The sequence below is a fragment of the Tachysurus vachellii genome, chromosome 8, assembly GCF_030014155.1.
Source record: "Tachysurus vachellii isolate PV-2020 chromosome 8, HZAU_Pvac_v1, whole genome shotgun sequence".
Classification (NCBI taxonomy): domain Eukaryota; kingdom Metazoa; phylum Chordata; class Actinopteri; order Siluriformes; family Bagridae; genus Tachysurus; species Tachysurus vachellii.
Window position 1 is genome coordinate 6,827,855 of NC_083467.1, and position 13,405 is coordinate 6,841,259.

Genomic DNA, 13,405 nt, shown 5'->3' on the forward strand with positions numbered 1-13,405 from the left:
ACGTTTTTTAAATCTGACTCTGCTGATTGTATCAAGCATGTGTGTGTGAGTGTGTGTGAGTGTGTGTGTGTGTGTGTGTGTATAGAACTGAAGCCTGGCACGTGCCTGTGGCTTCAGTCTACTTCATTTGTGGAAGAGGACCTCCTTGTACAATGAGCTGCCGCAATTCAGTTCCTATTGAATCATCAGTGCTCTCTTCAACAAGTCAGGCATTTACTTGCACAATGAGGTTTCCAAACTTGTGTCTTTCTCTGACCCGGTAATGTGTGTTTCAAAAACTCTATGTGGTGACAGCACCCTGGTGTCCTGTAGTTCTTCCAGTGAAAGAAGGCTTTTTTTTCTCTCCCGTAAAGGAGCTCCACGAGCGATTGTTGATGTCTCTAAGTGGAAGCGTCTAGGGGTCTGGTAATTGCTAGTTTTGATGTGTGTCTTGCAAAGCAGTGTGTGCGAAAGTGATTTTATAATGAAAGAGAGGACTTGAGAGAGGAAGACAGACGCAGAACACAGCCAAAATATTAATCTTACAATAAAGATCTCATTCCCATGGAAACGCCCAAACCTCACAGTTGGAAACAGTTCCAAGTGAACATTGAATTAATTAAGAGTTTCAGAAAAGCATAATTTTTCATTACATTAAAACCTGATTTAAAAATGTATTGAGCGTTTATTGGTCATATGGCATGTGATGCCCTCATACAACACAATATCAAGACTTGTTAGGGCAAGTGCGGAGTCCTCAGGCTGCAGAGCAAAACACTGAATAATGCATGCAGAGCTGAACTAAGCAACCGTCTCCCATTATCAGTGTTAAAAAAAATATGCAAATATATTCCCAATTGCTCAATTCTTCTTCAACATGAGTGACGATCATTATTTTGGTTGTAGACCACGAACAGGCCAAAAATAAAACTAGAAAGTCCACTAAACAAATATATCCCAAGACTCAAGCTGTGTCACAAATTACATACAGTAATATTTACTGTGAGCTAATATTCTGCCATATGTACTGTAGCGTCTAGTGTATGAATTTTAAAGGTACTATCTATGTGGAAGTACAAGCCATTTCCCTGTCGACAGTAAATGTACAGAATGCAATGGCGCTTTCTTTGACAGAATTCTGTGATTCTTTTTTAAATGGTGAAAAATAAATCATAGACTTATTAAAAAGGCATTTGGAAGATGTCTCAGCCATCAGAGTGTCGAAAATGTTGAAACATTTCTCTCATATACTGTAGTGAGAGTACTTGGTAGCCCTTACTCCTCTTTCAATAGATAAGCAAAACTGTGAGTGCTGAGGTACTTGAAGTACACATCATCTTTAACACAATACTAACACTATTTATACTACACAATGGTGGTGATTTGGGTGCACTTTCACAGTCAAAGTTTAATGTCTATCATTTCAGCTAGTTCCCGAGTTACAAATTTAGATGCGTCCCAATGATAACTAGAAAATATGACCTAGCCTACCAATGAGTCTTAAAGAATGTTGATAAGTATGGGGTAGTGTACTGTAATTTATTAATAATTACAAATTACAGTACATTTGGCAAATACAATCTAGTAGAAAGTTTGTTCACTAAATGATCCTTAAATAATCCTTTAACCTAAATTGATAAAGCTACGTCATCATACAGTACATACATGATAAAGGAGCAAAAAACACAGAAGAAAATGTGCACACTAACATTGTGACATCTGAGCCCAATGTATCGTACCACATACACTGCTATGACTGCCTGAAACTTTCAAACAGTTTCACAAGCTTGTCATATCGCTATTGTCCATTATAAAATCGTAAGTAAAAAAAAGATTCATAAAAAAGAATCGTAACTTTCACTGTTGTGGATTTTGAATTTCTCAGTGTAGGTTTATTTCACCTAAGAAGTTGATCTAAAGGTCCAATTATGTACCTTATATTTTTGGTATACTATATTCATGTTTACAGTTGAAAGATACTAAAAGTATAAAATATATATTGTACTGTATCCCCACATTGGTACCATCCAGTCCCATCTTTATTTCTGAGAGCATGAGGTTGTTAAAAGAAGCACAAGTTTTATAGAATAAGCTGCCCAACATGAAAAACTGAGACTAACAGTGAAATGACATTCCTACCAAACACTGAAGACTAAACACTCATTCACATCTAGTGGCAATTTATTTTAGCCCATCCACCCACTGGAATGTTGGAAGATTGTAGGAAACCAGGGAACCTTGAGAAATCCCACAGAGGGCATGCACACAACCCAAGCGAGCAAGCTCATGACTATGTACACTAATGCAGCAATGCTACCCACTGTGCCACTGTGCCACTGTTCTTCTTCAAACTCTAAACAGCAAAAACAAAAACAGATGGCATGCTTCCTTATAGAAAATAATTAATAAAGGTTATTGGATTAGTGATCACGGTGCAGTGAGAACAGCTTGACCGATGAATCCGTTCAACGCAGGCGGTTGAACAGAACGAACGTATGTGCTCTTGCTATAACCTTCGACACATCGAGACAGAGCCGAATGTCATAACCAATTAGGTGTACATTTGAAATAAAATTCTAAGTGCTTTCAATTTTTTTTTTTTTTCACTAAATTCTCCAATGCATAATAGCCATATTCTATCACATATAAGACAGCATAAAAAAGAGCTTTTTCTGATAGTAATCGCTCATATTGTATCAGTGCAACTGTAAACATGTTTTTTAAAATGCTTCTTGTCTGCAACACGTTATTTTTTAAAGCTCATTGAATTGTGCAGATAACGGTTTCAAATTCATCTCTGTGTTTTTCTTTGCAAGTAATGTTCAGGTTGATCAATGTCTTTAATTCACAAGGTTGAATTTCCACATTACTGCTGGTTTCCTAGGGGGGCACGGTGGCTTAGTGGTTAGCACGTTAGCATGTTCTCCCCGTGCCTTGTGGGTTTCCTCCGGGTACTCCGGTTTCCTCCCCCGATCCAAAGACATGCATGGTAGGTTGATTGGCATCTCTGGAAAATTGTCCGTAGTGTGTGATTGCGTGAGTGAATGAGAGTGTGTGTGTGTGCCCTGCGATGGGTTGGCACTCCGTCCAGGGTGTATCCTGCCTTGATGCCCAATGACGCCTGAGATAGGCACAGGCTCCCCGTGACCCGAGGTAGTTTGGATAAGCGGTAGAAGATGAATGAATGAATGCTGGTTTCCTGTTGAGAGGTACATTTTATTTAATGTGTTGTAGAAAGATGGCAGATTTAAAACCAATTTTTCCACAGTGCTATTGAATGCTCAAATCTAATATTTGACATGGGTGTTGTGTGCAGTGTTTGTATCTTCTTAAAACATGTTCCACAACATTAAACATTAAACAGAACTATAAATTAATAGAAAGTATTGCAATGAAGAAAACAGGTAACTGATTGAATAAAAAAGAAAAGCAGGACGGTGTTTAAATTGTGATCGGTTTGATGTGCCAATTCTGGATGTTATGTACAGCAAATATTTGCACTAGTAAAAGAAAATGATGTGATCTGTCAAGAGACACCAAATAAACCTTGTGTAGAGGATAAAAAGAGATCAAGAAGATGTTTCCATGACAGGCTCTTCACTTTATGCTAATGGCATATCACAGTTTGGGTGACAGTTCAGAAAGATGATAGATCACTCAGCGGGAGAGGTGTTTATGTGAGCTGGCTATCTTCACAAACGAAAAGCAAATAAGCACAGAGCAAATTAATCCGCTGGTCAGTGGTTGAATGAATTTCCATAGCCTTTAAGTTTCTTTGGATGTATTGGAAGAGCATGTAAGACAAAGATTAGCTGACTTGCCTAACCTGTTTTTTTCCAAATACGTCTTTTAAATATTTCATTATTCACCCTGATATTGCAGGAGAATAGATTTTAGAGACGTTATGTCAAACTCTAAGCTTTGTCTTCTAATGTACAGTAAAAGGAAACTTATAGATTTCCATGTTTCTGATGAAAATTATATATATATTTCATATATACACACACATTATGACTTCAAGACTTCCTTGTTATTTACCATTACGCTTGTGAATGTTTTGATATTATTTCAAAATCCGTTTCTTGAACTCTCTCGTTCCACTGAGTCACACTCTCTCAATGTTAGATGTAGATGGTGTGGCAGTCAGGCTGCAAGGTGCAAAACACAGATACAGAGAACTCAGGTCACAGTGAACAGTCTGTGATATATTTTTGTCAAGGTGCAAAAGTGAATAAGATTTAAAGTGAAGCTTAGAAGAAATGAAGATATTGTACATAAAATTTAAGTAGCAACGGTGGCATAGCTAGCTTAGGTCGGCGGTGGTTGGGTGCAGTTAAGGCTTGGAGAAGGCTGTATGGTGACAAGGCCATACCCAGGGAGACCAGGGAGCTGGTGGTGTGCAGCAAGTCCTCGTCGTCCGTTTCTCCGGCAAATTTTGTGAGGTAGACAAAGAATTGCGCATTAGCTTCTTGGCCAAACAAATTTCACTGCACCCAACACAGCTATCTCTCTCTCTCTCTCCAGAAGGGTGAGCAATGTGTAGAGCCGCTCTGATTAGCTGCCATCTACTTGCTGTGATTTTGCCTTCCCGCACTGCTGCCATTTGTCTTTTGGCGATCCACAACACCTGTGGTGCCTGCGCTGCGCATTGTCAGGAAAGTGAAAAAGACAGCTAAAAGTAGCACATGCACTCTTCATTTACATGTGACTTCAATGTGTTTTGACTTTGAAATGTTTCCCAATAACTCAAAATCGTTATAGTTTGAAATCAATGTGCATGTATTCATTTTCAAATAAACTCATTTGTGAAATTGAATGATTAAAACAAAGGAGAAGCCTGTGTTTTTCTCATGACTTTATTTCTAAATCAAGCAGCCCCTTGACCCAACTAAGTCATGACCCCTTGTGATAGAGACCCCTAAATAAGATTAATGCTTATGGTCTCGTGAGTATAAATTTCAATTCATAGTGCATATTAAAAATTTACATTAAAAAAATAATACATTTAATTATAGAAAACATTCCATGTTTTAGGTCAGGAACACTACTTTATTTTAAGAATGTATGAATAATTTTTTATACACTTATTTTTTATTTATTTCAGCATTTATTTTTCATCACATTCCCAGTGTGTCAGAAGTTTACATATCCTTGGTTAGTATTTGGTTACATTGCCTTTAAACATTTTGGGTATCCTTACACAAGCAAAGAATTTTGGCCTATTCCTCCAGACAGAACTGGTGCAACTGAGTCAGGGTTTTAAGCCTCCTTGCTCACACACACCTTTCTCAGTTCTGCCCATGAATTGATGTCAAACCTACAACTTGTTATCCTTAAGCCATTCTCCAAAGTCACAACTTTGGAGGCATGTGTGGGGTCATTACCCATTTAGACCCATCCGTTTAGAATTTCTGGCTGTTGTCTGTTGGCTTCAATATTTCTACATAATTTTCCTTCCCGGGGGGCACGTGGCTTAGTGGTTAGCACGTTCGCCTCACACCTCCAGGGTTGGGGGTTCGATTCCCGCCTCCGCCTTGTGTGTGTGGAGTTTGCATGTTCTCCCCGTGCCTCGGGGGTTTCCTCCGGGTACTCTGGTTTCCTCCCCAGGTCCAAAGACATGCATGGTAGGTTGATTGGCATCTCTGGAAAATTGTCCGTAGTGTGTAATTGCGTGAGTGAATGAGAGTGTGTGTGTTTTTGTAGTGGTGTTTGAGCAGTGTCATTGTTTTACTGTGAATATAGATACTAGGTTTGGCTGCGTCCTTCAGTATATTCACAAGGTTCTTTGCTGTTGTTCTGGAATTGATTTGTACTTTTTGTGCCAAACTATATTGAGACAGCATGTGTGTGATCAAAATATGGACCTATGGTTCTTATTCTTTGGTTCTATAATTTGAAAAGATAAATGTGGTAACTTAAGGCATTTGGAAATTTCTTCCAAGGATAAACCAGACTTGTAGAGGGCCAGTGTTTTTTTTTCCCCTGAGGACTTGGCTTATATCCTTATGACTTTCCCATGAGGTTAAGAAAAGAGGCTTAAAATACACCCTCAGGGACAATTCCTATTCTCACCAGTTAGCTAATTACAGGTTTATTATCTAAAGGCTTGACATCATTTTCTGAAATTTTCCAAGATGTTTAAGGCATAGTTTTGTATTTTGTGTTTTTGTTTCTTAAGTGATAAGAGTTAAGTTAAGTGTGTAAACCCACTCAAATTGTGATATGATCGTGAAGTGAAACAATCTGTCTGTAAACACTTGTTGAAAAAAAAATTCTCACAAGTCATGCTACTCAGAAAGTAGATGTCTTGGCAAAACTATAGTTTGCTAATATAAAAATCTGTAGATTGTGACTTCGCCTGTATATTTACTTATCAGTGGATACATTTTTGTTCTCGAGCAGTTTGTATTTTGTAAAGCGTGTAGCAATAGTGTTGGCTAAAGCTTTATGCTCACTGATTGCAAATATTAGGTCACGTGTCCCTTTAAGAGTCATTCAGTATGATAGTTCTAACACTGTCTGCTTATGCAATTGTTTTTAGTTGTGCTTGCTTAGTGGTGTAGCAGACTGTCAAACAAGCTTTATTAGTATTCACGCCTCATTACTACATGCCTCTTTTTCATTCAAAACTTTGCTAGAAGATAAATTTACTCTCATACAGTCATTTTTAATATTTTACATAGCAACAGAGATGAGAGATGTAGCTTGTAGGTCTTTTGGGATCTGGGAATTGCTTTGAGGTTTATGCATGGACCAACAAATGTCATAGCTCTTCCTTCACATTCTTCCTTGGGGAGCACTGAGCCTCAGTGTGCTAATTTCAACAGGAAATCTCTAAATAAACCTCATATACAGAAGCAGAAAGGAGATCCAGAGCAGGGATTCATTCATGGATTACAGCCAAAGCCACAGACACAGACACACACACACCTAAATTCTCCATAAGGAAGGACATGCAGATATATTTCCCAAAGAGGGAAAATAAAAGGATTTGTTCTTGTGATGTTAAACAGCTTCTCATGTTCTTATAGGTTTAATGAGATTACAGAAGATTTTTTTTTGCCTCAGCATTTAAACAGGATATAAAATTTGTTATGCAAGGGGAAAAAAACAAAAAAGATCTGGGGTTGGGTCTATTGATCAAAAGTAGGTATTATGGGATTTGAAAGCAGGCTGGATACCAAATGCCTCCCTCTTGCGAAATAGTGTGAAGTTCATGCACAGACCTTTCTACTGCACTTTTTCTATTGCTTAAATGAGCAGTTTTAATTTGCTATTCTACCGTTGTGTCTTCCCTGATAACAGTGTAACAGGCTCGCTCCACTTAACACCTGAGTCCTTCGTCCTATTTATATCATTCTGTTCATAGTTTGGTTTGAAATTTATTATATCAAATACATCAAGTACATAAAACCGTATTAACTGTTATAAAGACCCATGTGGAAGATTTTTGCTGTTGGGTTACAGAATCACTGATAATTGGTCGGAAGAGCTCTGTCTTTGAAGACTAGCTAGCTAACACTAGAACGTTAGGTCAGGTTGTTAATAAAGAGTTGCCTATAAAGCACTTCCTGCCTTATCTGATATTATAATGGTCAGTAATCCATAATTATAGGTGAAAAACTAATTTTTCTAATGCCAATCTGGTTGATAAATAAAATTCTTGATCGATTTTTCAGTCCGATTATAAGCACGAAGCAGCAGGTTGCCAAGCGACTCGGGTCTTTTTGCTCTATTTTCCTGCTGGATCTCTTTTTGTGTACAACCTCTAAAATGGTGTATCGACAGGGTAAATTTGACAAACATATGACTCTCTAGATGATGGCACTGTAATTAGGTGTGAGTGTTATTGAGTCGTCACTTGTGAAGCTGGACAGGACAATTCTCTTTGCAGTATCTGTTTCTGGATCTTATTCTTTGATTGTGTTGTCTGCTCGCTCTCTTGCCATTTTCAGGCCTTTAATACCTTCACTTCCTCACAGTGTGAAACTACTATTTCTGCCTATCCTTGTCCTTGTCAATGTGTGTGTATGCGTGCATGCTTTTATTTTTTTTAAGTAAACAGATTATATTTGCACATATGAAGCTCATAACATCCAAATATAACTTATTGATTATACGTATATTAATAACATTATTTTGTATTTATATTCTTACCCTTATAGACTGTAAATAATGTTCGATACCCCCCACTATCTTTCTTTCTTGCTCTACCTATCTCACTCTCTCTCTCTCGCTCTCTCACTCTCTCTCTCTCGCTCTCTCACTCTCTCTCTCTCTCTAGGCGATCCACTCTGTTAGTTGGCATCATGAAGGACGGCAGTTCATGTGCAGTCACTCTGATGGAAGTCTCACCATGTGGAACCTGAGAAACACAGCCAAACCCTTCCAACTCACCTTCCCTCACGGTGAAGCACCACTTTCACAAACTAAACATCACCTTCTGATCCTATATTCACAACATTTCTGGTAGTTGTGTCTCTTTATGTCACACATTTTAAAACTACATGCACATTTTGCAGATCCTCATCCATCTCAAACTATACGATCTGCAAAAAAATACATCACACACTAATCATAACCTTACAACAACACTTTTGTTTTAACATAGAAGACATTACATTCTACACACTACATTATGTATTTCTGGGTCTTTAATGTAAGATGTATCTGTAAATGCTCTCACATAATTTCTAATAGCTACAATTTGTGCCAGAATCCTGCTTTCTCTTTTATCTGATGTCATATAATAGTGTGATGTTATTTTTCATTCGCTAGGTACCTCAGTTAGTCAGTATTATTATAATCAGTATTATTATAATCAGTTTATTGCTCTGATGTCTTATTTTTTTATTTATTTATTTATTTATTTACTTACTTTCACACTAGGATTATACACCACACACACATACACAGCTAAAGCTGACAAACATGAATCATCTTCCAGCACTATTTAAGAATCTGGAGTCTGCACCTTCACCAAGAACCTGAGCTGGAGGACAGAAAGTCGGTGTATGCTTTGAGTTTGAGTGTGTGTGAGACAGCCAGGAGCAAGTAATTTTCAGGTGCACTGACTCTCCTCTTTCTCTTCTCCCTGGCCATCATATTTTAGGTAAATCTCAGAGAGACGGCAGGAAAGAATCATGTAAGCCGATACTCAAGGTGGAGTACAAGACCTGCAGGAACAGGTAAACACCAAGTCACACATAGACCTGCGTGCTGCTACCGTACCATCAGAGGCTTGCTTCTGTAGTCCTAAACTACAGGGAAGGGAAATGGTAGCTCAGTGGGTAAGGTGTTGGGCTACTGATTGGAAGGTTGTGAATTTGAATCACAGGGACACCAAGCTGTCACTCCTGGGCCCCTGAGCATGGCCCTTAACCCTCAATTGCTCACCAGTATAAACAAGATAAATGTAAGTCACTTTGGATAAGGGCGTCTTACAAGTGCTAAACACTGTTGTACTGATCACTTCAAAATTAGGAAAGATTTCTGCTTTTATTTATAGAGTCATTGCTTCTTTTAGCATACACATCTCTGCTGGTGTCTTCAGACAATTGTAATCATTCATGACATCATTTTTGTCATTTATAAATGAGTGGTCTCTATGTTATTAAAAAAAACACCTTTACGGAAATTCTACAGGATTTATAATGCAATTCTGCTTAAACAACACCAGAAGATACTGATAATGTGTTGAGTGAACTTTTTTAACCTTTCTAGAAACCCCCAAAACTATTGGTAGTTATAGTTACTAATAGTCTGCTATTGTTGTTAGCCTTAAACATTGTTGGATAGGTTGTTGTTTTGTAAGAGAAAGTTTACACAACGTTTTATAAAGACGCGAGGTGTGAAGTAGCTGAGATAAAATAGAAGTTCAGGACCAAATTGTTGAATAAAATTATATTCTGCGAATTGCTATGTGTTGATAAGTTTGTAAATTAAATCCCACTCATTCTTTCAGTAGCTCTGTGCATTTCAGTGTTTTCCAATGAGTGTCTAGACTATTATCTCTTTCAGTTCAGTCAAATTTAATTAGAGATATAGATATGAGTATTTTGAGCCCTAACAAGCATGGGGACGAGTTAGAGTTCTAGTGCGCGTTAAAAGATGTGGTGCCCTACAGTACTTAAAGCTTATTTCTGTCATCTTAATATATATCTTGTACATGATATTTACTGCTAATAGGGTGAATCACTGAGCAAATACATATAAAAAGAATTTAATTTGAAAAGCTGTTTAGTTTTGCTGTTTTAACCGTGTAGGCATTATTATTGTATATGAGCATGTCTTACCACAGACATCTTTCCACATAAGGAGAAATAATTACTTTAGATAAGACTGCATGTTTCTTTTCCTTTCTGCTCAATCCTTGTTTTTACATGTTGTCTTATAAATTGATCCAATCAGCCTTCTAAAGATGTTAAATTCTTGTGTTTTATTTTTATTTCTTTTTTTTTCTGCCACAGACATGTACAGTATTTTCTAAACCTGGCCCATTATCTGCTTTCTGTAATTTTTAGGCACATAGGCAGATGACCGTTGTAGTCACGCATAAATAAATAAATAAAAATACAGTGTGCCTTAAAAAGCTTAGATAAATGAAATTCTATTTCAAGAATAAAACTTAATTCTATAGCATAATTATTTATTAACAATAAACAGTTCAAGCCATAAATCTGATGCTTAAGGATCATTGTTACTTTTTTATGGCAGATTTACATCAAAAGTTTCATCTGAACAGAGCCATTTTTTACTTAGTGAAAATCACGAACTTGCACGTTATACACTGCACACAAGGCAGCGCATGCTTTAGCAGCCAATGAATCATGGGATATATTGTTTATGGGTGTCCATGGGGGAATTTATGCCTGCACATAGTGAGAGGCAGATGTATCCGCCTCCCACTCAATATTCTTCCTGCTGTTTTATTTTGTCACGAGACAGTTAAAACTCCCAGTTCTGGCTTGAAATGCATGTTTTTCTGTCTCAGGAGACAAATATACGCAGGATCTACTTTTCTCACTGGCTTATTCTGATGCAAGCTAGCAAACGTTGAAGTCTCCTCTGCTTTAATCGCTTCTCTGATTGTGTGATGCCACTTTTGAATTTACTGTCTCTGTAAAAGGTATGGTTTTACTCTTAAAAGAATGACTCCGATGTCTAAATGGTAAAAGCTTTAAAGATTTGGGTTTAACCTCAAATATAACTGGGTGTTCATGAGCTCTGGGAAATGTCAAGCTTGGACTCAGGGAGCTTTATAAGTTCAGCTTGTACTTGTATTAAATTGAGAGAAGGCACTTACAGATGGAATGAACTTGGTGGGTGTGTTTTAATGAGCTTTCAGTCTTGTAAAGCTTCTGAATGTGGTCGTAGTTCTTCCTACAGATTTTCAGCTTGAGGTCACAGTTGGGGTGTAGAATGTCACAGTGAGGAGGTTTTTTGACCACTGCTGTGAGGAAATGTATTGTTTTTGTGTGTACGTGTTTTGTGTGAACCAGCAAATTCAGACTAGCATATGTCGACATGAGTCGACGGTACTAATGGTATCAATTACTCACTTAAATCCCTGTCACATTTAATGAGGCAGAGGCGTTTCAGCAGCACCGAGAGCTGAGCCAGGGAGACAGACATCACCAAATACTGTCTCTGTTCTGCAGTAAATTATGACAAGAGATAACTACACTATGACAATGCACACACCAGCCACTTTAATAAAAACATGTGTACACCTGTACACTCTAATCATGCAATCATTTGTCAGCAGCACTTTGAATAAAATAATATAGATACACGTCAGTCACTTTTATTGTTAATGCTTTTATCTAACATGTGACTTTAACCATGGAAGGATTGCTGCAGCTAGAACAAACCGGTTTGTGTACTTCAGAAACTCCTGGAACTTTTACACACACAATCGTTGGAAAAACACAAACACACAAACACACACAAACACACAAACACACACACACACAAACACATACACACACACACACACACACACACACACACACACACAAACATCCAGCAAAAAGCAGTTATCTGGATAAAAACACTTTACAGATGAGAGAGAACAGAGAATAGGTAAATCAAATAATCACTCTTTACAATTGTGGTGAGCAGAAAAGCAATTCACATTGCATCAAACACTGAGGCAGATGAACTAAAACATTTAAATTTGCATTTAAGGCATTTGGTAGATACCTTTATTCAGAGCAACATACAAAAGTGATTTCAAGTCTCTATCAGTGAATACATTAACACTGGTTCATTAGGTCATAGACCTAGGATACCAGGGGAAGTTCATCCCACCACCTCAGTGCCAGAACAGAAAAGAGTCTTGATGTATACCTACCTCTTAAACTGAGAGATGGTAAGACCAGTCGAGCAGTGCCAGTAGATTTGTGGGAGCGAGGTGCACTGCAAGGAGTGATAAGAGATTTGGGGTAAGAGGGAGCAGCCTGTGTGTATACAAATAGCCAAATCCTTTTGATGTTGTACAGAAGAAACCTACATGATTGTGTCACATTAGCAACATCAGAGGAAAAGGACAGTTGGCCCATGGTTACCCCAAGGTTGCAAGCAGTGGGCCAAAGGAGAGAGGAGAGATGTTGTGCAGGGATATCGCAAGATCCTGGCCTGGGGTGAATCACTTGGGATGATCAGAAGTCAGGGTATATGAAGGAGGGAAGGACAAGATGAGTTGAGTGTCATCAGCATAGCAGTGTTAAGAGAACCCATGTGAGAATATAACTTTGCCAAGAGAATGAGTATAGAGAGAGAAAAGGAGAGGACCAAGTGCTAAGCTTTGTGGGACACCAGTGGAGAATCTGCATAGCAGATGTCAATCCCCTCCATGTTACATATTATGAGCAACCATCCAGATAGGAAGCAAACTATTCCTATTCTGAATTCCAAGACTCCTGAGGGTGAACAAGAGAGTATTGTGATTGACTGTGTCTTCAGTTGTCAGGGAGGATGAAGCAGGTTGAGCCAAGAGTTTAGTAGTAAAGAAAAGATGTTGTGGAATTTTTAAGGATCTTGTGCAGACGCTTCAAGCTTTTAATTGTAGAACGTATCTTGGAGAAGTCAAGTCAGAAGAGAATTTATACCGGAGAGCACGGTAAGAGGTGAGATACTTGTGAGACTTGTGAGTTCTGACACTACCACTACCACTTCCTCTATGCTGCACAGTACATATGATAGCCAAGTAGCAGGACAAGAAGTCTTCCTGGGTTTATTAGACTGAGAGCAGCAGAGGTTGATGGTTGAGGAAAGAGAGTAGAGAAATGTGGCTAGAGTCCAAGGGTATGGAGGAAATGAGTCAGAGTCAGGAAGACAGAGAGACAACATTGGGTTAGAACTTCAGATTTCACTCTTCTTTCACTCAATCCACTGTAGTCAGTGAAGAAAGCTACAGTGGACT

General features: G+C 38.2%; 1 protein-coding gene across 7 annotated transcripts in view; it reads left to right on the forward strand.

The window, feature by feature from the left end:
• The window catches only part of stxbp5l (syntaxin binding protein 5L), a 126,509-nt gene that overhangs the window by 73,121 nt on the left and 39,983 nt on the right, over positions 1-13,405 (forward strand). For all 7 annotated transcript variants that reach the window (XM_060875959.1, XM_060875962.1, XM_060875960.1 and 4 more), the window contains exons 8-9: positions 8,264-8,387; positions 9,092-9,167. In XM_060875959.1, the coding sequence (XP_060731942.1) occupies positions 8,264-8,387; positions 9,092-9,167 (200 nt within the window). The remainder of the gene's footprint in view (positions 1-8,263; positions 8,388-9,091; positions 9,168-13,405) is intronic.